The following is a 26,357-nucleotide window of genomic DNA, read 5'->3' on the forward strand; positions in this document are numbered from 1 at the left end:
CTGGTATCATTAAGCCTTAAACCAAAGCCTTCATCATTATGGTCCATTATGCTTGCTTTGTGTGTGTGTGTGTGTGTGTGTGTGTGCATGGGCAGAGGGGGGTTGGGGAAATTTAATGCCTTTAATCTTTAACCCTGTGATTTATGTTATCTTGCACTTATGCACCATTACCTTTCTACATTTATAGTTATTTTGCCTCTCTTGTTTTGTACTATTATTAGCCTGGGTGGTAAATTGGCGTCAGATTTCAATTCTGCCAAATGCACACATGCAAGCATTTAGAATATACAGAAAGGTTACAATATATCATAATTATCATGTATGTTAAAATAGGGCTGGCATATTATTTACAGAACTGTATTAAAATAGGTCCTCAAATGGAGAAAGCGGGAGCATAATAATGTACAAGGGTTTATTTGTTTGTCTGTCAGACTAAAGTACCAGTTCCTGCAGCAGTATATGTGCCCCAAAGCCCATAAATTAATCTTGACTACACTAGAGCTGATTGTGGCTCAGGCCCCCTATAATTGACCCCGGGAGGGATGGTCCCATTTAACAAACTGTCCTCTTTGCCATCTCACAAGAGTGGCTCTGTGGGTCAGTCGAATGGCTGCTGTCTGCGTCTGCTAGCTGTGCTAGCTTCACTGTGCTAGCTGTTCGTGTGTCATCTGTCAGTGCGCTGGTGGGCATCAGGGTGAACAGAACCAGTGACTGACAGAATGTGCCTCAGAGGACATGGGCTAGCTGTGCACTCCTGAATTAAACAAGAAATGGGGCTGGCCAACAAATACAATCTGGTGTTTGGCATTAAAACAAAAATTGGCAAAATTCTCAGATAAGGTTTGTTTTTCTATATTACTCCTGCAGGGTATAATGCTCAAGGATTGATTGGTCTTGCTATGGTTTCAGGTTTGCACATGCCGCATTAATAGAATAAAGGAAAACATCTCACAGTGATTTCAGCTGGTGAAACACAGTTATTCAGAAGGACAGAATGCAATTTCCTTTCTCGTGGGCTTGCTTTCTGTGCTAGCATCATAAACAAGGGCCTTTACTGCCCTTGACACAAGCAATTTTCTTTAGATTTTTTCCCCACAGAATTGCATTGTCTTTGTTGTGGCCGAAGTCATATTACCAGCTGCCTTGATCCAGCTCACATTACCTGAAATCTGCTGCTTAGAGTTTGTCAGCTCCATCTACAGTATTAAGTTGCATCATTTTATTACCAATATTACCAAGTTCCTGTATTTCATCTTCTACCAAATTTCAGCTGACTTTTTAAATTAGTTGTGGCAGAAATTGACATTATGGTGAATAACAGATGACAGTATATCATTATGGTCAAAAGCTCACTATCAGTATATGTTGTCTTTTTTGGAATATACACATTCTCACACGAGGAAAGCCTTCACATGTTGAGTTCTGATTGCTTGTAATCCTCATAATATTCATAATCAGCACAGTGCTATGGGTGCCATGGTGATATACCGTATGTGATTGATGATTTTGAAAAAAAGACAAGTTAACTGTGAAGCTTAACAGTTCTACATGGAAAAATATAAATCCATAACAATTTTTCATAGCCCAGATAATTGAAGTCATATGTTCAGAACAGCCTATTATTTTTATGATTCGTTAGTCAAAGGAATCTGGAATTTGAAATGCGCACTCTAAAAGAAGACAGCCTCAACTAAAACTGAAGAAAAAAAAAAAAAACAAAGAAAAAAAACAGCTTATTGTACTAGTATTCTACTATTACAGAGCGCAAGTGGTGAACATGGTCACATGAGAAAAACAGGCTGCCCCCAGTATCCGGTCAAGACAACGATCCCGCAAGTCTCTCTCTCAGACCTTGTATTCCAAAGAACTCCACAGCAAGCGCGAGTCGGAAGCACTGCTGCAGTCCTGTCAAGTCGCATTGCGCGCACAGCTGATACTTCTGGGCGAACTAAACGGCAAGACGAGGGGTTAGGAAGGACTCTCAACGCTGTTTTCTTACCGCGGCCGTTTAATGACGCCTACTTTAAGAAATCTTTCTTCTTTTTTTAGCTCTTCTGCAGCACTCTGCTGCTCCTTAGTTATCTTTATTCGTAACTGGATAGCAGTATTGCATTTCCTTCTTTTTCAAAACACTTGCCGTAACCGGTTTTGCAAGTCACAATGGGACATTGTCAAGCATGAAAAACGTCGAGAGCGACAATTATGTGTAAAAATATCTTAAATAGTGCCCTTCGACAAATATGCATTGTACGTGGTAAATTTTAACGTACGGTCATACCATGAACGGGGTAGATATGGAAAGCTCCGGAGACCGCTTCAACAGCAGTATGGAAGAGAAGTACAGAGCTTTGGCTTATGACACTGCACTTAGTACTTTACTGGCAGTACTCGTGTATGTGGTCGTGAAAGTGAGTTTAGATGGGATAAGGCAATGGCGAGCGAGGGTGTCGGTTCTTATTGTGGGTTCAGGTCCCATTGGCCTCACCGCTGCCCTTGTCGCTGTCCGCTCTGGCAAGGTGCTGAAACTGACGGTGCTGGACGAGCGCTACAGGACCGCTCTTCTTTGTAGACCTCAGCAAATCGCGTTGGACCCCACAAGCGTAAAATTTCTCCTCGGACTGGGGGTGGATTTTGACAATATGGAAGGGTGCTGGCACAACGATCATTTCTTCACTAAAATTGGTGTATTTCAAGAATATCTCTTAAGCATTCTGGAGCAAAAGAAACAGACGATTGACATCAAAGTCCATTTGGGGACAAAGGTAAGCCGTACCTGTTTCTACTAAGAACAAAAAAGTGTGTCTATGTGACCTTCTCAGACGATGGGAGATTCATATTCTTGAACTGATAGTTTCTAAACCACATGCAACTTTCACGGCTATTTACTTGTTTAAGTATAGATATAGTTATCGGCATTTGCAGATGACTGACAACTTCGCTGAATAGGAACCGGTAGTGCGTTCAAATTAATCGTCAGAAGATTTCTTAACGATATTTGCTGGTTACGTCTATATTTGTATTGGAAGGTAGACGGGTAGAAATCTGAACTAGAATCTGAAAGTCCATTACACAAAGCCATATAATTAATTTGTTGTGTAACTGGTTAAAGCATACATGGCAAATACAAATACAGGCATATTTCAAGCCATTCGGTGTGTATCTCCTGTATTATTTTTATTTCTTAAATGTGGCTGATTAAGATCCTATGCATCATAAACACACTGAAAACCATTCATGAAAAAAAACTTCTCCGTTGACAATAAGTGATTAAGAATTAAATTTATTACACACCACAGCTTCCTACAGCTTGCATTTTTGTATAAAACAACACATTCACTGAGGTGATTATTTTCACACAAATAGTATATAATTGAATGGACATAACAAACTAAATTATGTTGGTTTTGTTCAGTGATCATTTTCATTAAATTAAGAGTTGAAGGATGAATGTGAATCTCAAACATGTTATTTTATAAATTTATATTCCATTCCTCTTATTACTAGGTCATTTTGTACAATCAACATTTATTTTTAGACTGGCTAGGATCCTATGCAAGACTAATTAAATGGGTTCATTTTCATGGTTGGATGATTATTGCTTATCAGGTGGATAAAAGTACCTGGAGCAACTAAAACCATCAACATGGCAACCTGAATGTAGGCTATTTGTGATAAATGATGCAGCGACAATTCCTGATATGGCTGCATAATACTCAACACAGCGTCAGTTCAATGGATTCATCCTGTCTATAATCAGTATGCTGTAAACAAACTTAGAGGTGAAGCATGTAAATTTGGAGAAATTAGCAAGAATTTTGGAGAAAAAAAAATCCGCCACACCCCACCCCCTCCCCTCAGCTCTCCCTCCAAGGCCCCTCCCTCCAAACACATGCTCGCACACTGCCTGACTGGAGTACTGGAGATAGGACATAGCTATACAGCATGAAAAGTAGGAAGTTGAGTAGAGCATCTGTAGAAAAGCTAAAAAAACCCCCCAAAAAAACAAGAAAGTTGGCAATGATGCACAGACTATATTTTGAATTATATATAATTTTTGCTATACAGAACATTTCACCTATAACATTTGTAGATGAAGCAGCTGCAAGTAACTTTGCAACCAAGCCAGTAGCTACCAAGCTACTTGTCGATTTACTTGTGTTTGCATCAGTGACTGACATCATTCTGGTGCTGCCAATCTAGCCAGCTCTTGCCATCCCTGAAAAGCCAAACCAATGTTCATTCCTGTCTTGTCTCTTGCTAAGTTCAATTTATTTTTGGTCAAAACCTTTTCTTGTTCAGTATAAGCTGTTGTAGGCAAAGGCAGAACTGGTAATTCTGGCAGATTCTTCTGCGCCATTCTTGTTTTAGATGTCTAGAATCTCAACCTATTGTTTTCTATTAGCACGCTAGCTTTAGCACCCTTTCTGCATTAACTCTGCACTTATCTGTGTAGCCCTGCCCTGTCTACTCTGGCCTGGCAGCACTGTGAATGCGCAACAGGATTTACAGGCAGTTAGGGAAGTGTCCTTGCAGAGAGCTGTCCAGATTGGTCGTAAAGATTCAGGTGTGGTGAAATTTGGAGTACCTGATTTTGGAGCCTGGGGCAGTCACAGAGACCAGTTTTTTTCTTAGAGCTTTTAATTTATTGATATCTGTCAGGATGCGAAGGAAATGTAACTAATTATGAACAAAAGTATTCTAAAACAAACATACATACTGCGCCTTTAAGCAGTGAAACTTTGAAGTTCAAAATTCAGCTAATATAAAGGCAAAATTCATTCAAGGGTTTGGGTAAAATGAGAACTCTTTATATAACTGCATGGTTCGGTTATTACTTTGGACTAACATAAGGGTGAATTTAACAAAATAAATGAACTGATTAATACATAAAATAAAACAAATATCTGTTTTTAAAAATTGGTTTTATTTATTATAATTTGACTGAGAAAAGCAAATACGTAATGATGTATCAAATGCTCATGTTATCTAATCATGCTGGATGAGTGCCTGCCCTGAAACCCAGCCAATAAAGCACGCTACACTGCAGCTGCCAAAGAGCGTTGGCTGGAACTGCAAGCACACTACACCCCTGCAGGGGCACAACCGACGGCGGACACACTGGAGGAGTATTTCAGAATTAGGTATCTGGTGTGAATTCATCCCCTGCTCTAATAGACTGGTTATATTTTGGAACATATTAGGTCTTACTTGTGTGTTCACACCACCACGGGAAGACCATAAAACAGCAGTAAGGGTGGAGGCCCAATAATATGCTATAAAGAATTTCCGGTAAATTCTTTACTCCATCCTGTTATGACCTGGTCAAGGGTCAGACCGTAACAGGATGTATGATAAGGGAAATGAGTGAGGAATGGGTGAGGGAAATGTACTGCAGACCGATGAGTAACTCTGGTCCGTATCTGTCTGTCCAGAGCTAACAAAACCTGACTAGTGTTTGAAGCATTACTGGGCATGGGGCGGCTTTGAACACAAAGCTTCGAGGCAATCCGTCTGCAGTCTGAGAACCAATTGGCTAAATAGCGTACCCCCAACGAAGATCTAAAATTCCACACTGTGTAACCTTCAAAAATAATAAAGGAAACATAACAAAGCAAAATAACAAAGTAGTGTCCCGATGGGAGGATTTGTAATCCATCTGGGAACACACAAATTAACCAGAGCACTATACGGCGAGCAGAGGGCAAAAAAAGGGTCAAGGTTGAGAACAAGCGAATGGTCAAACACGAAATCCAATCACCAAAAAAAAACAAAAAAAAAAAAAACAGAGGGGCTAGACAAGAATCAAAATTGAATACAAGAGAAAATGGTCAAACACACTAAATCACGTGGGAAAACAAACCAGAAGGTCTAAGGCAAGAATCGGGGTCGAGGGGAACGAGTCAGTGGTCAGGGCTAGATGGGAATCGAAATCAAACAAAATAGGGTCAAATACAAAAAGTCAAACGAAGCAATCACTATACACAACACACCAAGCACAAGTTTGACAAGCTAGTCTCCACTGGTAAGTGGCATATGACGGCTTTTTCAAATGAAGCAACCAGAGATAGAAATGCCAATCTGATGATGAACTGGAAAAACAAAACACCCGCAACACAAACTTACGACTGACATAAGGCTGACATAAGATGGCATACCAGTTATGTTACTGTCATAACATTTACCAGTAAAAATAGTGCCAGTTTTATGTCATTTGACATAAACTGACATCATGCTATGCCATTTTGTAGCATATAACAGTGCTATATCAGCCTTATGTCACAGGGTTCAAGTAAAGGGTTATCAGATTTCCTTGCCAAGACAACTGAGACCAGCTGAGTAAAAAACTGGAGCACTCAAAACGAGCTGCGTGTATATAATTTAATAGAACAGAACAGGGCGAGGGACAAATAATCCAGACTGACGTTTCAGTGTAAGAAGTGTAACCTTCTTCATAGTCTAGGCAAAAAATGTGGGGAGGGGCTATGTTCACTGTTGAAGGGTAGAATAATTACGTAAAAAGTGCACGTACAGTACGCATCTACATGTGTACATTTGCGGTTCCCTGTATTGATTCCACACACAGTAAAATGTCTATTGTAACCATAATCATTCACAGTTTATCAGCCAAGTTCACACTAATTCAAAGGGGACTAAAGTATGTCTGGCACCGTGCTTGTGTCTGTGTGTGCATGCATGCAAATATATGTACTGAGGCACAGTACTCTCATCTGTATGTACTCTTATTAGGATTCAGCTGAGCCATTATTTTATCTCCTGTTATAGTTCTATTTGAAGAGAATACGGCTCTCCCTGAGATGCAGTCATTCGGCTTGTTACGTTGATCATTATGAGGGTAATACTTGCCTTCCGGGTATGTCAGGTCTTTCTTATTTAATTAAGTGGCTTTTATTTCCCACCAGGTCAGAGAGGCCAAGGTTTTATAAGAGAGAAAAGGTAAAACCAGTGCGACCACAGTGCCTGCCCTACACTACAGTCTGGGCAGTCAGCGAGTTAGCTCTCTTATTTTAAACCGTCTTTTATTCTCAGTGGAGATCAATACCTCCCTGCGGAGAGATGTGTGTTATGTTCGCAAGTAATGGTTTTGTGTGAAGGAGGCAACAATTGAATTTTTCAGCTTTCCTTGCTAATGTTTTTGGAGGGTCAATTTGCAAGGAAAGTTTCGATTGGCTTTACATCCAATATAGTTCAAGGCATCGATACCGCACGTACAGCGACTGCTCAAAAATTGGATCTTTCCCCAGAGGTCATTTTTAGAAAAAAGTGGCGTTAAGGCAACTGACAGCTCCTTCATTTAACATTTCAAAACATAATTTGCCATGTAGTTTGGAACGGAAGCGTTTTGGAAGACATTCTTGGCTTTTGATTCTGGGTAATTTACAGTATAACAGAAGTCTGCCAGCTGGTCCTTTTTAGGCTGTGAGCTTTCTGCAGGGGCGGCAAAAAAGATGAATCATCACCGTAATTGTGCTTTGTTTCATATGCATCCCTTGGCATGACCGCTGGTAACTCTTATCATATTCAAAATGCAGTTACTCTGAGTCAAAGTCTTGTACTACATGACAGATGTGGATCAGCATTTTGTAATATCATTTCTTTAAAATTCAGCTATGAATTAGAGGTAGGGGAAACTTAAGCTATTTGCAAATATCTAATTTTCTTAGATGTGAGGAACAGTGAATGTCAATGAAGCGATGAGGCTACTTGCCTTTCAGCAGTTATGGTGCACCAGAATCCCCTGAAATATGATCATTATCATCACATCTGCCATTTTAATCTCAGAGGCAATGTCCAATTAAAAAATTCTACAATACCTTTCATTAATGAGATAACATCCCCATGAAAACAGGGACAATTTTGGTCTAGGTGGACAATGATTTTTTTCATCTATTCATGCAAATGAACAATTTATGGGGCTTGTGTCTAAAAATAACATACTCCTTGTCTCTCTAGGAACAGTTGTGACCTCCTGATATACAATAGTTTACTCACATGCACACTGGTGGAGCATTAAAACAGGTCTTTCCACCAGTATCTATGAGAAGTGAAGTTTGAGAGTGATGCATTGTGGCCTTTTGGAGGCACATGAAAATTCCATGTAGGAGGAAAGTGTAGGAACACTACAAAGGGCTATAGTCTTGTTTCATTTTATGTGCTATACAGAAGATAAACACCACCCTGTGAGCTGAAGTTTTGAAAGCTTGAGAAGTGATTTACATATAATTAATGTCAGTACCTGTTTGACCTCAATGATCATTGAAAGTACAGTTCAAAAAACTGTTCAGATACCAATATCAAATCGCTTAACAGGATGTTGGGCCATCATATGCCACCAGAACAGCTTGCATGGCGTAGCACTATGGCACAGAATCTACCACAGCATATGGTTAAGCTCTGTCTAATTAGTTGCTTGAAAGACCTGTCAACAAATGAAGGTATATGACTAAATATTCTACATTCAATACTTTACAATGGCAATACGATATTCTTCCAAATGTGGGTTCCTGGGTGACCTAGGAACAGGTTGCAAATTTTTAAGGCTAACTGGCCACTTCTGTGTCTTTCCCCATTCTCATTATTCTCCCCCAGTGGCCAAACACAGCTTCCATTAGATAAAAAATGAAACTTGCCTACTAGGCATAACCCCATAAAATACCACGTGTTCCCTAAGATTGCAGATTCTTTCCTACCTAAACAATTTTATATCGAAAGGTATGGAAAGAAACTGGGAAACCAGTAAATGCTGCACAATTTAAAATGTCTTGTAAACAGGATACATATGTTAAATGCAGATATTAAATTGGTGATAGGGAAATAGGCTTTATTAAACTCGATGTGTTCCATGCTTCTACACACCAGTGTCTCCTGATTGACGAACAGCTAAAGGAGGGTGACTCGCATGGAGCTCAGCAGTGCAGCTTTCAAGAATTACAGATTGTTGTGCACAGTGTTGTTTCACCGAGACAGGAAATGCAACCAGATAAAATCAGTTTTACACCAAAAGGAGCCAGGGCTATATTCGCAGGCAATGGAATCCTGTCGGTCCTGCCTCCGCCCCCACCCTCCCCCTAACAGAGACCTTGCAGAGGACCATTCAAGCATTTACAAAAGCCTTTTCTTCCCCCTTACAGGAACACACTCAAAAGGTTCATTTTTAGAAGAAGCATATATTATATTTCTTGTAAGACTCTGCTGCGGAAATAAACACAACCACAAACAGCCAGACCTGGGGGGCGTACTGCGAAGTGGGATTGTGGGGTTGGTCCAAGATTGAACCCTGGGTTTTCCGTATCGTGAAGCTGACTCACTTTCAATTGGGGAATATTGCCATGGTAACATATGCACAGCTAACCTCATCCCTGTTCAGGCTAACGAATGGAAACATATAAAAGCACCACCCTTTGACCAATCAATTCCTTTGTTTTGGAAAAAGGTGTCTCCATTCTGGTAGGCTCCCATAGAGCTAGGTGCGAGTACTGAGGTGTCTTCACAGGGTGAGACAATGATCTTGCATCTTACAATTGTGCTACATAATATAGTCCATGCCTATTTGGAGTTAATTCACAGTTAATTAAATTAAGACGATTAATAAATTAGGACAACGGGTTGCCTAGTTATTAAATTCTATTTATTCATTGTAGTGTGCTAAGGAAACATTATTGCTGATGAATGGCACTATTATGCCAGCTCTCAAAGCTGTCATCTCCCCTTCTTGGCAGAGAACGCCCCCTATCCTTTGCCAAACTGTCAAATGCCAGTGTATTACTGATGTTCTTCTGTTGTCTAACAGTAAATAGTATGTTGCACAAAACCCTTTCTCTATAATAATATTTCGAGATGTGTTTGGTGTGTCCATGTTATACTTTGTGGGTACAACTCTCTAACTGCTACGTAATATTGGCTTGTGCTGACAAGCTTATTCTTAACAAATCCTTCATGGGATAATTTCATGTACCTGCATTTTATCTATTACTTTCTGAGAATAAAATGTCTACCGTGATCAGATTGAAACACTGGTTATGATGTCACTAGGCATGACTAGGAATTTCTATGGTTCCTAATGATGAGAATGTATATTATTTCAATATTTTACTCAGTGTTTTGCTTTTATACTGTGTATGCATTGACAATACATTTTATTTCATCCAGTATAAGTACAGTATGAAAGGCCCTGCTTTAATGCTTATAGTAAAGTGTAAATAATGAAGACATCAAGACATTACATATCAAGGTGCACCCCTGTGCAATTAAGCAACTCATTCCACAGAGCCTTGTTTACTTTAATTTCCCATTACGTTGTCAGGATAAACTGCAAGCGGACTTCATTGCTGATAATGAAACAGGATATCCTTTTGCTGGTTTACACAGGCTTCATGTTGGCTGGTGTTTGACCGTCACTCGTTAGCTCCTTGGCTGTTGAGCAAATACGGGCCAGGATTTCTCTCACTGTTTGTTTTAGACTAATCCTGCACTGCCCAGCACTGGTGGATCAACTGATCTATCTCCGTGCATCACCGCTACCAAAGCAAACATTCATTAAACCCGTGAGGGTGACAAAGAGGTGCCATATTGATCAAGGACATTTTTACAGGCTGACTGGAGATAACACATGTTCATATACAGTAGTCTTCATTTTCATTTTTGGCTGGACCGCAACAGCGGGGCCAGCCCTACAAGCACGAATGTCTGTGACTGAGTGACTAAGTGAATGAGTGAGTGAGTGAGTGAGTGATGATTGATGTTACACCATAGGTCGGCCGAGTTATAAGGTTACACCATTGGTCGGCCGGATGAAGTGTGTTAGGTCCAGCCATATACTAGGTTTTGACCTGGTCTGACTGGTTTTATACTGACTGCCAGTAGGCATAATTCATGTGAATGCATGGCAACAGCAAAATGACTCAAATACACTGGATGACAGGTCTAATATGATGCAGCAGCGGGAGGGTTTTATGGATTGGCAGTTTTAATGGGGAACTTCATTACTGCCACTGTCAAATTGAATAATAGATCTCTTCATCCAGGTTAACAGCCATTTGTTTTAAATTCTTCCTCAATTTCCCCCTTTTCATACAATATTTGACTCAATTAACATAACATGGAGAAGTTTCAATTTCCTATTAAGTTTTCATTATCTGTGCGCTCACTCTATGAAGAGGTAAGAAATACAAAATCAGGTCCAAAAAAAAAAAGCAATCTGAAGCCTGCACAGGTGCAAGGCTCTGATTGCTTTTTCATAGCTTTCAGATTTCCAGACGTTCGACAACACATGAAATTAAGATGCGATTAATGCAAGACGCGAATTAATGTGATTGCTTTGAACCATGAAAACTGAACTACAGGTCTCCTCAAAGGGAGAAAAGGAAACTATAATGAAGCACTATTGCAGTGTAAACATTAATAATGAGTTTCAGTTACGGTATTTCAGAAGTTTTATACTCAGCCTGTAAAGCATTGTTTAGTCTTTGTTATGAAGATGATAATATGGATGATGACATGATGATGATAATTAAATTTATTTTCTTCACATGTCCATATTTGCTACAATCCACAATGCAAGCTTGCAAAATGACCCAATTGCAAAGTTAGTGTGCCATTGATACAGTCCCCACTGCAGACAGTAGACATTTGGGGTGTAATGATACATTGATCTGGAACGATGTATCGATTCAAAGGGCAACGATCCGATCCAATCAATACAACCTGCAGAACTCGACCCGTATCATTATGAATCACAGCAAAATATTTATTTAAATAATCATACAGAAGTTTGCTCTGTAGCAACAGTCAACATCATTGTTCATGTTTCCAGTTTAAGCTCACCATAATGCTGTTTTTTCTTTTGTTAAACGTGACGTCAATAAGTTTCTGCACTCTCAACTTCATGTTGAGTTCATACTGTATCAGAGCAAAATCTGTGATGTTGCCACATATCAGTGCGTTGCCTTAAGAATCAAATTCATATCCTGTTGTGGTGAAGCCTGAGGTTTACGCCGCTAACAGACAAGCACTAAAACACTTTGTCTCCTGGCAGTTCACGGAGGACTACCTGCGGAGAATCCCCGGCCCTGATTGGCCGCGCATTATCGTGGTGGCGGACGGCTCCTGCGGGGAGTCATGCTCCGTGCTGGGGATCAGCTCCGACTACATCGTGGAGTCCTGCAATGCCTACGGCGCCAACGCCACCATCGAGAGACTGGACCAGAGACAGGTGACCCACTGTGCCCTGCCCAGCAGGGATAACCACCTATTGTCAATAAATATGAATGTATACTGCCTCTGTTGCACTCTTATGACATGAAGCACAGCATTATGGGTAGCATATCTCACTTTTGCCTTTTTTTGGGTGAATGTATTATCATGCTTGAGCTTATATTATGGACATAAAGTATGGCACTCATGACTTGGCCTCTTCATATCTCTTTGCTTTCCTATCTCTCTTTTTTTAGCCAGCTCTAGCAGGTGTTAGTCCCTCACAGCACAAGGAACTACAGAGCATGATAATAATTAAGCAATATGGATGAGCTGGGAAGATGATACCTTTCTCTGTCAACAGTTAGCCGACCGTGGCTCTCAGTAATCCTCCAGGCCACAGATGAGCTGGTGTAACGCGGTCCGTCTCATTACAGAAAACAGACAGGTGGGCGGTGATTGACATAGACTGTAGGCACACACAGAGAGACACACACACAGACCCCATCTGGTCTCCTTTAGAGTCATCTTACAGAGACTGAGCCAAAGTCAGCCAGCACATTTACCCTCAAAGCAGCTGACTCAGATTGACAGTCACTGAGGCTGGAGAAGGTCACTTTTTCTGTGGAAAAGGGCAGTCTATTTGGACAGAAACGGGATTATCCGAGACGCTGTTTGTGTTTTGCATGTAATTTTATTACACAGGGTTTTATTGTTATCTGCCAAAGGAAAACTGTATCTCATGCCAAAGCTACATTTTTATGTCTGCTATTACATTTCCGGCGAAGCTGCCAGACACCTTGACATAACGAGGACATTGTAATGTTCTCCTTAAAGGGCACGCCGCCATTAATTGCATGGCTACTGCAATGCACGTATTGTTCCTCATCAAAGAATCTGATATTTTCATCTCTCTTTATAGTCTTCATTACGTTCTAAGAAATGACAGTCCAGCAAGGACAGCCTCCTCGGTAGAAAGTTTTATGACCTTGTAATTATCAGTCTGTTCTGTCTCCACGCTGCTGACTGCACAGCAGGATAACAGCCTTTATTCCTTTGGGCTATAATGGCGGAGGCGCAGGGGGAGACACATTGCATGTTAAATACTGTGCGGGATGTAAACATGACATCCTTGTGTTCCATAATTCTGGTTGATCATGCAGGCCATTAATGCACCTCTGGCCTCAGAGCCACATCAGAAGTTCAAGGGTGAGGGAACAGGGACACGTGAGGTTAATACGTTGAAGGGAAGGAGAAAGGGAACGCAGCACAGTGCTGGAAACCATAAACAGCAATGCAATTAAATGCGATGCGGAACTAATTATCTACAGGAGGAAACAAAATTTAGTGACGCGATCTCTTTCGTGGATGGATCTTGTGTGATGACATAATGTTGGTTTCAACAGCTCTGCATCCAGGAAATAGTTTTCTCTTGATGTTCTATTCCACTAAATATGCACTTGGTGACTGTACAAAGGCCAAGGAATCAATGGACTCTCTACACTGCAAGCACAGCGAACCTACCGCCTGCACGATCATTGACATTTTATAGAATAGTAATGAGAAAATGTGCAATTCATCTGCAGTCATTAAACACCATAGAGAGGAGAATTATAACTGGTGACAGAGAGTGGTTAAACAATAAATACAAAAGCAACATCTGCTTCAAGCACTTGACTGAACTCAAATTCATATGAAGCCGCTTACTGGTGTGCTCGTTTTAAAAATCTTTTCATGTAGGGTGAGACTCTTGGAACACCACCTTGAAAACCACCAATGACAGACTTCAGAATTCTGCCCTGATGAAAGAGGCATCATGGGATATATATGGGTGTGTTCAAACAGGCAGGACAAGCATGGAAGGCAAAGAGATAATGAGATAATGTGTCTAAAGACCTCTACCATTTCCAAAATGACAGAATGGAGGTAAAACTCCTAAATACATGCAAAGGCAGAAATGTATATCGCGTCTTTAGACTGAGCAAAATGCAGACTGCCACCTCCCTCTGTTCTTCAACGCTCTCGCCAGTGTGACAAATGTGTTTGGTTCTCATATATGCCATTACTCTGAATACATTCTTTTCAACCAATTGATTTAGAATTAGACTATGCTCCAGGTCACGCAGAGTCAATTGAAAGGAAGATATACAAGCAAGGGACATCTGCAACGCCATTAATCAAGTGCCCACACAGGCAGCCCAGCCCAGAGAAAAAGGACACAAGCAACAGTTTATTTGATGAAATGATGTAGTGAATAATAAATGGTTGGGGAGAGATACAAGCACGGAACAGCTTTTCCCCAGACCGCAAATGTTGAACGGTCCAGTGCTTTGGGACTAAATGAGTTTAGTTTTTGCCCTGCTGCCAAATTGTGCGGCTGCAGACTGCGGCCTGTCCTTCTGCATAGACCACAGCAAGGCTCTTTAATAGACGGTTGAGTGACAGTTTATTATGAGGCTTGGAGAAGAAGCAGATCCCAATAATGGGTTCAAGGAAAGGTCTGCAAGTTTTTATCATGTCCTCGAAGCTTGCTGCTAAGAGACCATTATACACACAGTGCAGGGCTTTCTCGTAAGAGCATCTGCTTGAGAAACAAGGGATCTAATGCCATAGATTAATATGGCGAAGGTGAACTGACTGACTTGTCAACTCTTTCCTCACCTTGCCAGTGCGTGGATCTACTGGATCTACTCATTTCTGTAACTTCATGGAATATTTAGATTGCAGGACTTGTTTAAATAAAGGGCTTTTTGATTGATCTGGTCGACCACCGTTCCTTTGATGTGAAAAAAGATGTTTTAATTCAAGCTTACATGAAAGGAGGTTGAACTTAAAAAGAGCTCAGGGGAAAAAGCACACGCAACTAAAAAGGAAACATGACGCACAGCCATCTATTTAGCACAGATCATTGAATTTGACACATCAAACATTGCACTTACCCAATTGAAGTAGGCTCAATTTGTCCTGGGTAATGCAGGTTTAAATCCTGAATAGATTTGTTTGAGGTCTTTATTTGTAGTCAGAGGTATTAATTAAAAATATATTCTGTCAGACTTGTGGGTTTGAAATCACTTTTTATCAACTGACATTTTCCATCTTTTTTCTGGTAATAAATCACTTTTTTACACTTTGATATCGTTCACAACAAATCCATCAGACCTCTTCTACAAAACAGAAATGATATATTCATGGATATTTTATTAGGCAATGTGCATGACACTAGCTGAACAGTCCTTAAAAATGCAATGTACTACCCTGTAGTCAGTTTTTCAGCAGACAATTCAGAGGTATGATTACATATCGGTGGTTTGGCTCTTCCTAATGACAGAAACAAATGCCATAAATATGTCTGTCTAGTTCTGTCGCTGAATATGAATGTGTTACCGAGACACAAATTATTTAAAGAGTAGCAATGTCAGAATCACTGCTCCAACATCTTCTGACACTGGAAACACTGCCACTGTGCCCTTTTACCCTTTCCCATTTAGCTCACCAACCACAACATCAAAGGGGGAGCTCTAACAGATGTCACTGTAATGAATGTGCATGTGCAGAATTAAAAATGTATAAACAGTGTCTAACGATCTCGACTAAACACCTGTGACACGGAGCCGCCGATAAAGATTTGCGCTTCTGGACTCGCCAGGCTCTGAAATAAACACGGCCGTCTCAGTGAAGCGGCTGCTTATTGCATCTGAAGAATCTCTCAGTCTGCGTGTCTGTAAAATTCACGGCAGACATCTTGAGGAACATGGGAGAAATCAGACGAGGCGTAGAGGAAATGGCAAAGCCGTAAAGTCATTCAGCAGATAAGCAGGAGTTCCACTTGAATCCAATGTGCCCGGGAAGCCAAACAAAGCCTGGAACTGCCTGCATAGGGACAGCACCGCATACAAAGCTAATTAATACGAAGTTGATAATGACGGATTGCAAAGATGATTTATCACAGTAAGAGAAGGAGGCTGCAAATGCATTATGAGCGGATTATCTGTCCACAGCCTTGTGATCGCTGGAATGGAATGGAGATTGAATGCCACGGTATTAAAGACCAAACAGGCTGGTTGAGAATTATCAGGATAATTATGTAAACAGAGGCCCATTGCAATGGAAAATTCCACAAACTATCAGAAATATGTTCCCCAGTGATACGCTTTTGCATGTTGTAGCATGATTTAAAATGTATCAAATCAACAATGTGAGAACATATGTACATCTCTTTTATTGGGAACCATTTTTTGGAATCGAGCCCAACTCTGTTTATTTATCATACTGAGTGCTTTTTTCCCCCCTTGAATATTTGTGTTGGGAGAGTGGCACTAATTTCCTGCCATAGGTGCATCCTGTTTCAGATGCCAGGCCAGAAACCGAAAAGGCTGATTTTTGTGCAGATTTGAATGCTGGCAGGGAGATGTTAGTGCCATCATATCTCATTTGGGAGCTATTTCTGATTTTGTTTTCTGTCATTCTAACGCAGGGGTGTCAAACTCAAGTCTTGGAGGGCAGCAGTGTCTGCAGGTTTTTTATGGTTAGCAGCCAATTTAGTCCTTAGAGGCAAAGTGTGGGGCCTCTATCTAATCAATGACAAATTGGTCACTGAAACACAACAGAAACAGCAGATAGTCTGCAGTCCACCAGTATTTTACATGTTTTGGTTGCTGACCAGGCAGTAAAATGTTCATTGTTAAATCAACTCTTGCATATGGTACATATGATCCGTACTGAACTCACATGTACAGTACTGTTAGAGTTGAATTGACACTGGACATTTTACTGTGCATCTGCAGTCAGAGGGAAAGGCAGAAAATTCCTCACCACTCCATTTTGACCACCATGAGGTGCTAACCTGGGGTTCCTCACTCTCTACAGGTTCCCACACCTGAGATAAAGGCACACAGTCTGTACTTTGACCTGTCTGCGTACGGGATGGACACCGCCAGGGAGTCACGGAATTCCGCGGTCAAGCCAGGGTTCCACCTGAAGATCTACGGGACCTTCCGCAACCGCTACATGGCCCTGGCCTGTCCCTCCTCCGACTCCAAGATGGTTCGCTTCCTGCGCCACACCGCCAACTCAGCGGTGAGTGCCATCGGCGCTCCCCGCGATTAAACTACAACCCTTGGCTTTGTTTCTTTCGCTCCCTGTTCAACATCAGGAAAGGCGAGTCGCTCTGCTATTTGTCCAATCCCATAGCAACACGTACTGTATGTCAAATGGGCTACAGTTCACGAGCTCTTCTGCAGGGAAACAGCCGTCTAGTGAGAATGCATGGCGGTTCAAATGAGTTCATCCTGTATGTGGTATAACCACTATTACTCAACTTTTGTTAGATTGTCTGTTAGATTGTTTTTTTTTTTAAATTTTAAATCACTGGGGTAAGGAGCTGGAGCATGAGCCCAAGAACACAGGACATCTAATTCCTCTTTATTATCTTTAGCGGAGTCCTTTTCCTGCCTCAAGGATTTGAGGACTAGCTTAAATACCATGCTTTGGAGACCACTCAGCACTGCGTCACATTAGAACTGATTGCATCTGTGTGCTTTCTACAAAGCACTGCCCACAGATCTGAACATAAACAGCTTTGGGCCACTGAAGCCACTAGCCTCTGAAGTAGCAGATGGTATTATGCAGCAGTGATTATGGGAGGTGCAGCCATTCTATTTGCTGTTATTAAATACCCTCTTATCTCTCTGGTGAGGGTGACTTACTTTGAAAATTTTTAATTTAGAAAGTGTGCGATGTATGCAGCATGCAAAGCCTTAACCTCTGACATAATTTAAGAACCATTAATTACTAAATTGTCCTTAAAGGTAATTTGATATCAAAGTACAGACAATTTCAAAAGAACAATCTTTTCACCAACATTCGTAATACAATTTGATTGTACGATTGTATGTTAGGGTGATTTAATTTCATTTCAAAAGATAAATGATTGCAAATATGACCCAGGTCTGGAATGACTAGAGTGCTGGACTGTTGCACTTGGTCATGAGGTTTGTGTGACTCCTATTTCCAGTTTTATTCATCAGTAATGTTTAAAGATTTCCAGGGCAGAGCTAGTACAGTGTTTCTTCTGTCACTCATCTCCCAGCTACATATCCTGTAACATTATGGCAAATTACCCCGTTTTATTCAAACTCATGGATTGCTCTCCCTTTCTGAAAGGGGTACATGTTGCAGCCAGTGGGAACCCATAGGATCAGACAGAAATATTACCGAGGAGAACCAGGTGCAGTGAGGTGGACTGAGGATGGTAGGAAAGAACCCAGGGGAACGCAGATAGCAGTACATATTGAACCCCCTATGAAACAGTACCAGCTGCTGCGCACTTTTAGAAGTGGGCACATTGTAATCAGAATATAGGCAGAACCAGTATAGGCTATATTTTAACCTTTAACTGACACACCAAAAAAATATAAATAAATAAAGATCTGTGAGTTGATCATAAAACCCAGAAAACACGTAAACTACTTGCAAAAATCACGTAAGGAAGGCAACTATTTTGGAATGTCAGACTGTTGCTGTAGCGGTGTGATGCACTCCAGTCCGCTTCAGGTGACAGTTAAACAGAAACATTCTACCGGACTGACGTGGAGCTTCTCTTAGTCACCGGGAGAGCAGGAGGAAATGCGCACGGCTTAACGAGCCACCGTCATCACAGACGGAGCATACTTTACAACGAACCTCTCCATTCAAGAAAACATACATGCGGTTACCTGGTTACGGGCGAGGCGCGGAACCGAGTGCTGACGCGCTGAGACGAGGGGAGCCATTATCGAAAGCGCGCTGGACGGGACTCTGCTCAAACCAGAGATATGATTAAATCCACGACGCAGAATCTCCTGTTGTGTCTTTGTTCCTGCGATGATTCAGCTTCTCTTTGGCTTCACAAAGGACCTCTATCCGTGCCTTTTGTTGTCTCTTGGTTACCATCTTCTTTTCATTTTGTGGCTTTAAACCTAATTAGGAGACAGTGATTATGGCGAGGGGGTGCTGTCCATATGACTTCTTTAGAAAGCATCTACTGTCCGGGTTTCTGTAACCTGAATGGCCGACTCTTTATGTCGGACCAAAAGCACCATGAATACGGAATGTTTCTTTTTTTTGTTCAATCAATATTTATTCAGTGTATTTAATGATTTGGCGTTGGACAAACCAAATGGAGAGAACAAATACTTGTCATATACTTTATGTGTAAATCAGGAATGTGTTAATGACAATTTTCTTAAGAATATACACTGTACAGGTGACATGGAATGACAGAAAAACCTTACTGGTGCAGGTCTAAGAGCGCATTCATTTTCAATTTTTTAAATTACTGTTCACAAAGGTCCTGTTGTTCTTACAATATGAGGAAAGGTGCTTCAGCTGGGCTGGTTGTTGATACACTATATGACCAAAAGAAAGTGGGTACCCCTTTTGGCTGTTGCTGTTTTTCATGGTTTGGGTTAGGCCTCTTAGTTCCAGTGAAGGCAAATCTTAGACAATTCTGTGCTTCCCCAATAGTTTGGGGAAGGCCTTTTCCTGTTTTAGCATGACAGTGCCCCTGGGCAGACAGCAAGGTCCATATAGAAATGGTTTTGTCAAGAACGGTGTGGAAGAACTTGACTGGCCTGCAGAAAGCCCTGACCTCAACCCCATCCAACACCTTTGGGATCAATTGAAAAGCCAACTGCGAGCCAGGCCTAATCACCCAATCAGTGCCTGACCTCACTAATGCTACTCCGGCTGAATGGAAGCAAATCCCTGCAGCAGTGCTCCAGCCAGTGTTAAGCCTTCCCAGAAGCATGGAGGTTGTTATAGCAGCAAAGGGTGGACCAACTCCATATTAATGCCCATAATTTTGGATGAGATGTTGGCCATGTAGCGTATAAACGTATTTAATGCCACTGGTGAGCAGTATCTATTTAAAAGGGCAAAAGAGGGTGACAGTCCCTTGTAATGCATAAGGTAACCTCTGTCATTAGTGGGTATTAATGTAGCTAATATATTTAGAGGAGTGGAGGCCAGAGGGAGTGATGAATGGAAAATGAATAGTCCAAATGTGTGCACATCGCTGCTGTCTCCAGACTCCAAACATACATCAATCCTGAGTGGCCAGATAAATTGCTCCATTAGAGGCATCTGGGGTGTCAGCGGTAAGGGCGGACTTCAGCTGGTCTATATTTAGCCCATGCAGGCGAGTGAGAGCCGTATCTTGCTGAGGCTTTGGGGGAGGGTTTGGGGCGGCGGAGGGTCTTCACGGTCATCATCCGCTGCTGTGCGACAGGAACATTACGTCTGTGCAACACATTGCCACGGATCATCGCCCTTGACGCACTTTCCCAGCAGGAGATGACGCTGAGAGAAATATGAAATTACCATTTGCGTACAGATAAATTAAACTGGAACAGGTTTTTTTTTTAATGAAATCAGGATTCATTGTTTACTCAAAGACACCATCAGGATATTATGGTTTATTGTCTCTTAACGGTAAACACAGAGCTGTCAGAGGATATTCGCTCTGACCTGAAGAGTTTGCGGAAAGGGAAATTCATGCCATAAAGACCTTGTCAATTTATCAGTCAGTATCATATGCAGCGATTGTGCAACATCTCCCCACTAGGACCACTGGAACCTGGGACAAGTAACCACAAAAAAGCAGGCTTATTAAATGAGTTCGTATTGTACATATTTATACGATATGGAGCAATGTAAATACTTCAAATGAATTACAGTGAGCTTTCAAGCTCTGGCCACAAAGTGTACAAAACATGACAGATATTGAAAGGTATTTTTGATATGATAATTGTGCCAATTCTTCTTGTGAGGGCAACTCTTCTTGAGGTACCCTCACAATGGATGCAGAACGGAAATTTTGACAATTCTTTCCTAACAGCACACAAGCTACTTTCAACTACCCACTTATCTATAATATAGAAACTAGTTAGCTAGCAAGTGAACGTTTTTGGGTGCTTTGAACCTATTCAGCAAATATACAATGTGCTGTAGGCTATATGTACATAACATTTGCTAGCTAGCTACCTGTAACATGAACACCATTTCACGTCCAGAGTAGCGCTGTTTTTAATCACACTCACCTGGTGTTGCTAGTTAAGATTAATACCACCACCTCTCGCACATGCTTCAACAATGGGGAATCAGAGACTCAGCCAGTCCCTCAGTAAAAGACATCCACTGCTCTTGGCCGGCAATCAGGGTGCAGCAAAAAGGGCAATTAAGCATCTAAGAATGCAGAACTGGAAACCTGCTTTGAACGTGGCGTTACATGAATAAGTGCATGGACTTATTCAGTATTCACCCTAAAGAAATTCTGTACAAAAATTGAATGCCTAGCCAAGAGTGACAATATAAGCTCAGTAGCACCACATGTTCCAAGAGCTACATTACATTCCATTACATTTATTTGGCAGACGCTTTTATCCAAAGCGACGTACAATGAGTGCATACCGAAGGTCATTGGAACAACTACAAAACACAGGTCTGATAAGGTACAATACTCATTATGTAACAGTTACTCATAGCCAAGAACACATTAAGTCCAGTTCACACAGTAAGCATGGGCTAGGCTAGGTCAGAAAGTTACGGTAAGTCAAACTAGGAGGCATGGCGAGCCACAACATCAAGATAACAATACAAGTGCAATATAAGTGCTGGATGGAGGTACAAGTATAACATGAAAGTGCTACAGGAACAAATTAGAAGGATTCAAATAATAAGAGTGATCCTATATTGGGAGTGCCCTACAGAGTAGTGATAGTTAGTCCAGGTACAGTCTGAAGAGATGGACAATGACTAAGAGGAACCTGGTTTGAAGAGGAACAGGGAGTTCGTTCCACCGCTAGGGTGGAGAAGCTCCATGTTTGGGACAGTTAAGCCCTAGTTAAGCTATCATGTATAACAATGAACCATTTTGTCCTCCAGATCATGAAGAACATATTCCATCAGTCCTTTAATGCCTACAAGACGGACATTGAGCCACGTCTGAACGACCTGACGCTGCATCACATGCAGTGCAGTCGCAGGCTGTTTGAGATAATGCTGTCTCATCGCCGGGTCAATGCGGCCTACATCGAGGGAGACAACGTGGCTGTGACCATCGAAGGCGAGGCCGCCCGGGTTTTGAACTTTGACACAGGTAACAACAAACTAAACTAAAAAAGTAAAGCTCTCAAAAAAACAGCCACAATATGCAGCATAACAATATGTAGCATAACTTTACTGTACTGTACAGACCATCCATGCTTTGCATATACAGTATCTGGGCTTTCTGTACTTCTGACTGTATACTTTCCAGTTGGACATTTAGCTTGTTAGCGTTCACACTGCACGCCACATGGAGTTAATGTGTTTCACAGTTCACAATTGTTTGTGCTGGCTTCTTTCTACCCATATCTGATCATGATAAAATTAGAACTGCTAAGAAAATGAGCTCTTTAGAGGTTCCTGGAATCTGCCTTCTGAGAGGGATTGCAGTGACAAAAACCTGGCTGATACCGTACAGCCAGTTTAATTCACCCGACCCATCTGACAAGGTCTGTGGGCTGGAGAAGGGGACACGGGGGCGGGGGGGATGATACGGATTCCACACAGAAACAAAACGCAGATGCTTCACTGTAATTTTGGATAAAAATATAAAAAAACGCTTGAACAAAGTTGGATCCACTGTATAAATGTGACAAGATCTAAGAGATTATGTTTCCCTTGGATTCCAGGCTGCGGCGTGAACGTGGGATTGAGAGGACTGGAGTCTTTAGGAACGTTTATTTACAAGACTGCAACTGCACTCGATCAGAATGATGTCTTTGAGGCCCTTTCAGCCAAAATCCAGCATTCCAAACAGGTGGCTGAAAGCTTTAGGCAAACGGGACTGGCATCGACTATGTTTGAGTGAAAGTGCGTGTGACTTGGCAGTGCAGCCTTTCCTGAAAACATGCACTGTACACATAGCACACGGTGCAGTACATCGTACTGTACATTTTATTGTGGTCGCAGTGGCTGATAGCTGACAGTCTTGTTCTACTGATTAAAGATGTGACGTCAATGGTTACCTGGAGTGCACTGTGTGTAAAAACGTTCTTGCACCTCGGATGATTGAGGGATGTTCAGTGCAGTTACTCAATTAATAGGTGCAATTCAGTGATTTCAAGAACATAAATACATTGTGTAATAATAAAGAAAAGTTTATTCAATACATTACTGTAGCTATGCGTGTCTAATACGGTTTATACAGTAAATGTTCAGTCCTGATGCACCTGATTCTTTGTGTTCCTATGGTAATGCGTGGTCTAGCATGTCTGCCCGGTCTATAACTGGTTCACTAGAACACACTTCTATAAATAAGGCCCAGTATTTCCACAAACTGTTTTATAGCCTGTAATTTAGACCACCAAAATGCAAATATAATTTCTGCAGCAAGTAACCTGACAAAAACTTATTAAAAACCACCTCATTTCCTGATCTGGATATATGTGCCAGTGATACATTAATGTTTACTACTACAATAATATTATGTCAGCTCTTCATTTTGGACTTCAACTTTCAAATAGTAATTCAAAAATACCCTAAAGCGTGAGTCAGACACTATCCCCGTCACTGCAATAGTATTGCATTGCATCATATTCATAAAGAAAACTGATGAAAATATGCAAATGTTTTCACATAGGTAAAACTATTAATCATTATACAATTATCAGTTATTCTCATCATTCAGTAATCTATCAAAACCTGTTATGTGTTCAACAAGAGTGGCTGCAGAGCCACATAGTGGATTTCATCTGAATTACAGGCTTCAAAATCCAACTGCCAAATATGCAGGGTCCTATTTATAGTACTTCTCAGCGCAGCCCTTTCAGACTGTAAAGCTTCTAAAGGTAATTTGTTTTCTTTGAATGCTGATCACTGTAGGCAGCAGAATCTGGCATCCTGTATATCATCAGTACTCTTGCACCAGTGCTATCCAGTGTAATTATGTTATAATTCTGTAGCCAAAAATATTTACTACCAACCTACAGCCAAAAATATTAATCCACAAAGTAAACCACCAAAATAATATTTTTATATGTTCAATATATTGTATATACTGTATTACAAAATGTGTCAACTTATCACTTGAATGTGTCGTTTTATGCATACAATTTTATGTATGGCCACTGGATGTATGCTGTAAAATGTGCAGAAAGTTGTAAACTTGAAAGTGGAAATTCATTTTTTTCTTAATGTTTGGAGTATTGGTAATTCAGCTGTGAATCCTGCAATTCTGTTGGTTCTGGGAAAAAGTGGAATATTCCAAACTTTCCCGTGCAAATGGGTTGAAGCTGCCACAATGAAGATGCTTTTGGTTTCAGTTAAGAGTACACAATGCTTCACACATTACTTGGCCCTTTAATATGAGATAATACAGTGCTATATGGTAATAAAATAAATATGGTGAGATCATGATCCTGAGCTGATGTTTAAAAAAATGTACAGGCATTGTTGGTCCATACAGAGAAATTATATACCCTCGTTCTGATGAAAGCCCTTGAAAATGTTTTTATATAGACCTCTCAACTTGTAAATAACACACAGTTCATGCTGAATTTGGAATACATTAATATAGGTTACACCTCTAACATTTAATGTACATAAGAGGACATTAATATTGTATTGTTAAGCATATTGTTTCAGTGAAGGTCTAACTCTTGAAGGGCCCTCATTTTGATTGATTGCACTGTAATCATCATTCCAACCTCAACACATTTTCAATGGAGTACCATGAAAGTGGAGACGTCACCATTACAGAAGTGCCTCATGGATAATAGCAGAAAGCTAACTCTTTTTTCAGCTGGAATTCATACAAAAATTGTAAATAATGTAATAATATTTATATCAAGGATGTCGTTCAATAAAATTTCCTGTGTTTGATATTGTGAACAGTACTGTCGGGATATTACTGTCCTTTCCCTCTCATGTTGTTCTATATTGTTAATTGAGCTGTTGTTTCATGGAGTATGATTGGATTTTTGAGACTAATCTCACAAATTGCTAAAATTGTTGGGTCTATTTTTTTATTTATTTAATGTAAACAAGACAAAAACAGATACCGAGTAAGAGTAAGTAAATAATTAACACATTTGCTCCAGAATACCGTTTGCCCATACAACACCTTGTATCAGCCCTTATTTCCCTTATCCCAAATTAAAATAAATAAGGAATAAATATACTGAACATGCTTGGCTCCTTCAGATTAGAATGAAAGCCTGTTATTTGAAATGCTGCAGTCTGGGTTATTTTTAAATATAATCAATTTGACAGTGATATGAATATGTATTCAAAGCAGCAAAACCTTGCTGAATTCAATACATCAGCCTGAGAGCTTGGAGAGGTGCCAAGATACTTCTTTTCATTATACAAGTATCTATTTTGTTGTGGATGTTTCTTTTAAAGGTAGACATTTTAAAAATGCAAGCTCCTTGACAATGAATGCTTGCTAAATTGCCTTGAATTGTGACAGTGCTTGACAACGATTTGTCAATTTGTGTCTAAAGATGCGTCTAATATTCCCTCTTTATTGCTGCAGTGAGTGCCTTTGGGTTAGATGAAGCAGTCAGGCAAACACACTGCATACCATCTGTGCAGTTAAAATTGCAGCAGCAATGTTTAAATTAGAACAACCACTTACCCTATATCGCACATGCCAGTACTTGGGAATTGTATACAGCATTGTGTATTTGAAGTGACTTCTTAATTCTTCCCTGTCTCCGTAAATTCAATAAATACTTTGGACTTTTTCAGGCGGTTATATAATTTATCTTGCTTTTGTGATCATGAAAACGTTTTCGAAACTTTTTATCGAATCAATTTTATGGTTAGCCTTTTTTTCTATTTTTTTTAATACTGCCTTTGTAAGACTGATTTTTTTCTTTTTTTTTAAATACTTAAATGCCAAAAGATTGATGAAAGCTTTCCATAAAAGAAAATACAGTAAAGGTGCCCATTTTATGACTATCACTGATACCCCAATGTGTGTCTATCTCGTGAACATGAGATTAAGCCAGTTCTATGTACATTCTGTAGAAATGTAGCACACCATAAAATAAACAGTTCATAATTTAGTAATATCAACATCACTAATGTTCAGTTATATCTTATTCAATTTAATGGAGTCC

General features: G+C 40.5%; 1 protein-coding gene across 1 annotated transcript; it reads left to right on the forward strand.

The window, feature by feature from the left end:
* Positions 1-1,870: 1,870 nt before the first annotated feature.
* On the forward strand, positions 1,871-25,127 carry si:dkey-234i14.6. Its single transcript, XM_035395221.1, has 5 exons — positions 1,871-2,762; positions 12,053-12,229; positions 17,077-17,286; positions 22,132-22,345; positions 22,923-25,127. The coding sequence occupies exons 1-5, from the start codon at positions 2,280-2,282 to the stop codon at positions 23,099-23,101; spliced, it is 1,263 nt and encodes a 420-aa protein (XP_035251112.1). The 5' UTR covers positions 1,871-2,279; the 3' UTR covers positions 23,102-25,127.
* Positions 25,128-26,357: the final 1,230 nt, after the last annotated feature.

Source organism: Anguilla anguilla, chromosome 16 (genome assembly GCF_013347855.1).
Source record: "Anguilla anguilla isolate fAngAng1 chromosome 16, fAngAng1.pri, whole genome shotgun sequence".
In the NCBI taxonomy this organism is placed as follows: Eukaryota; Metazoa; Chordata; class Actinopteri; order Anguilliformes; family Anguillidae; genus Anguilla; species Anguilla anguilla.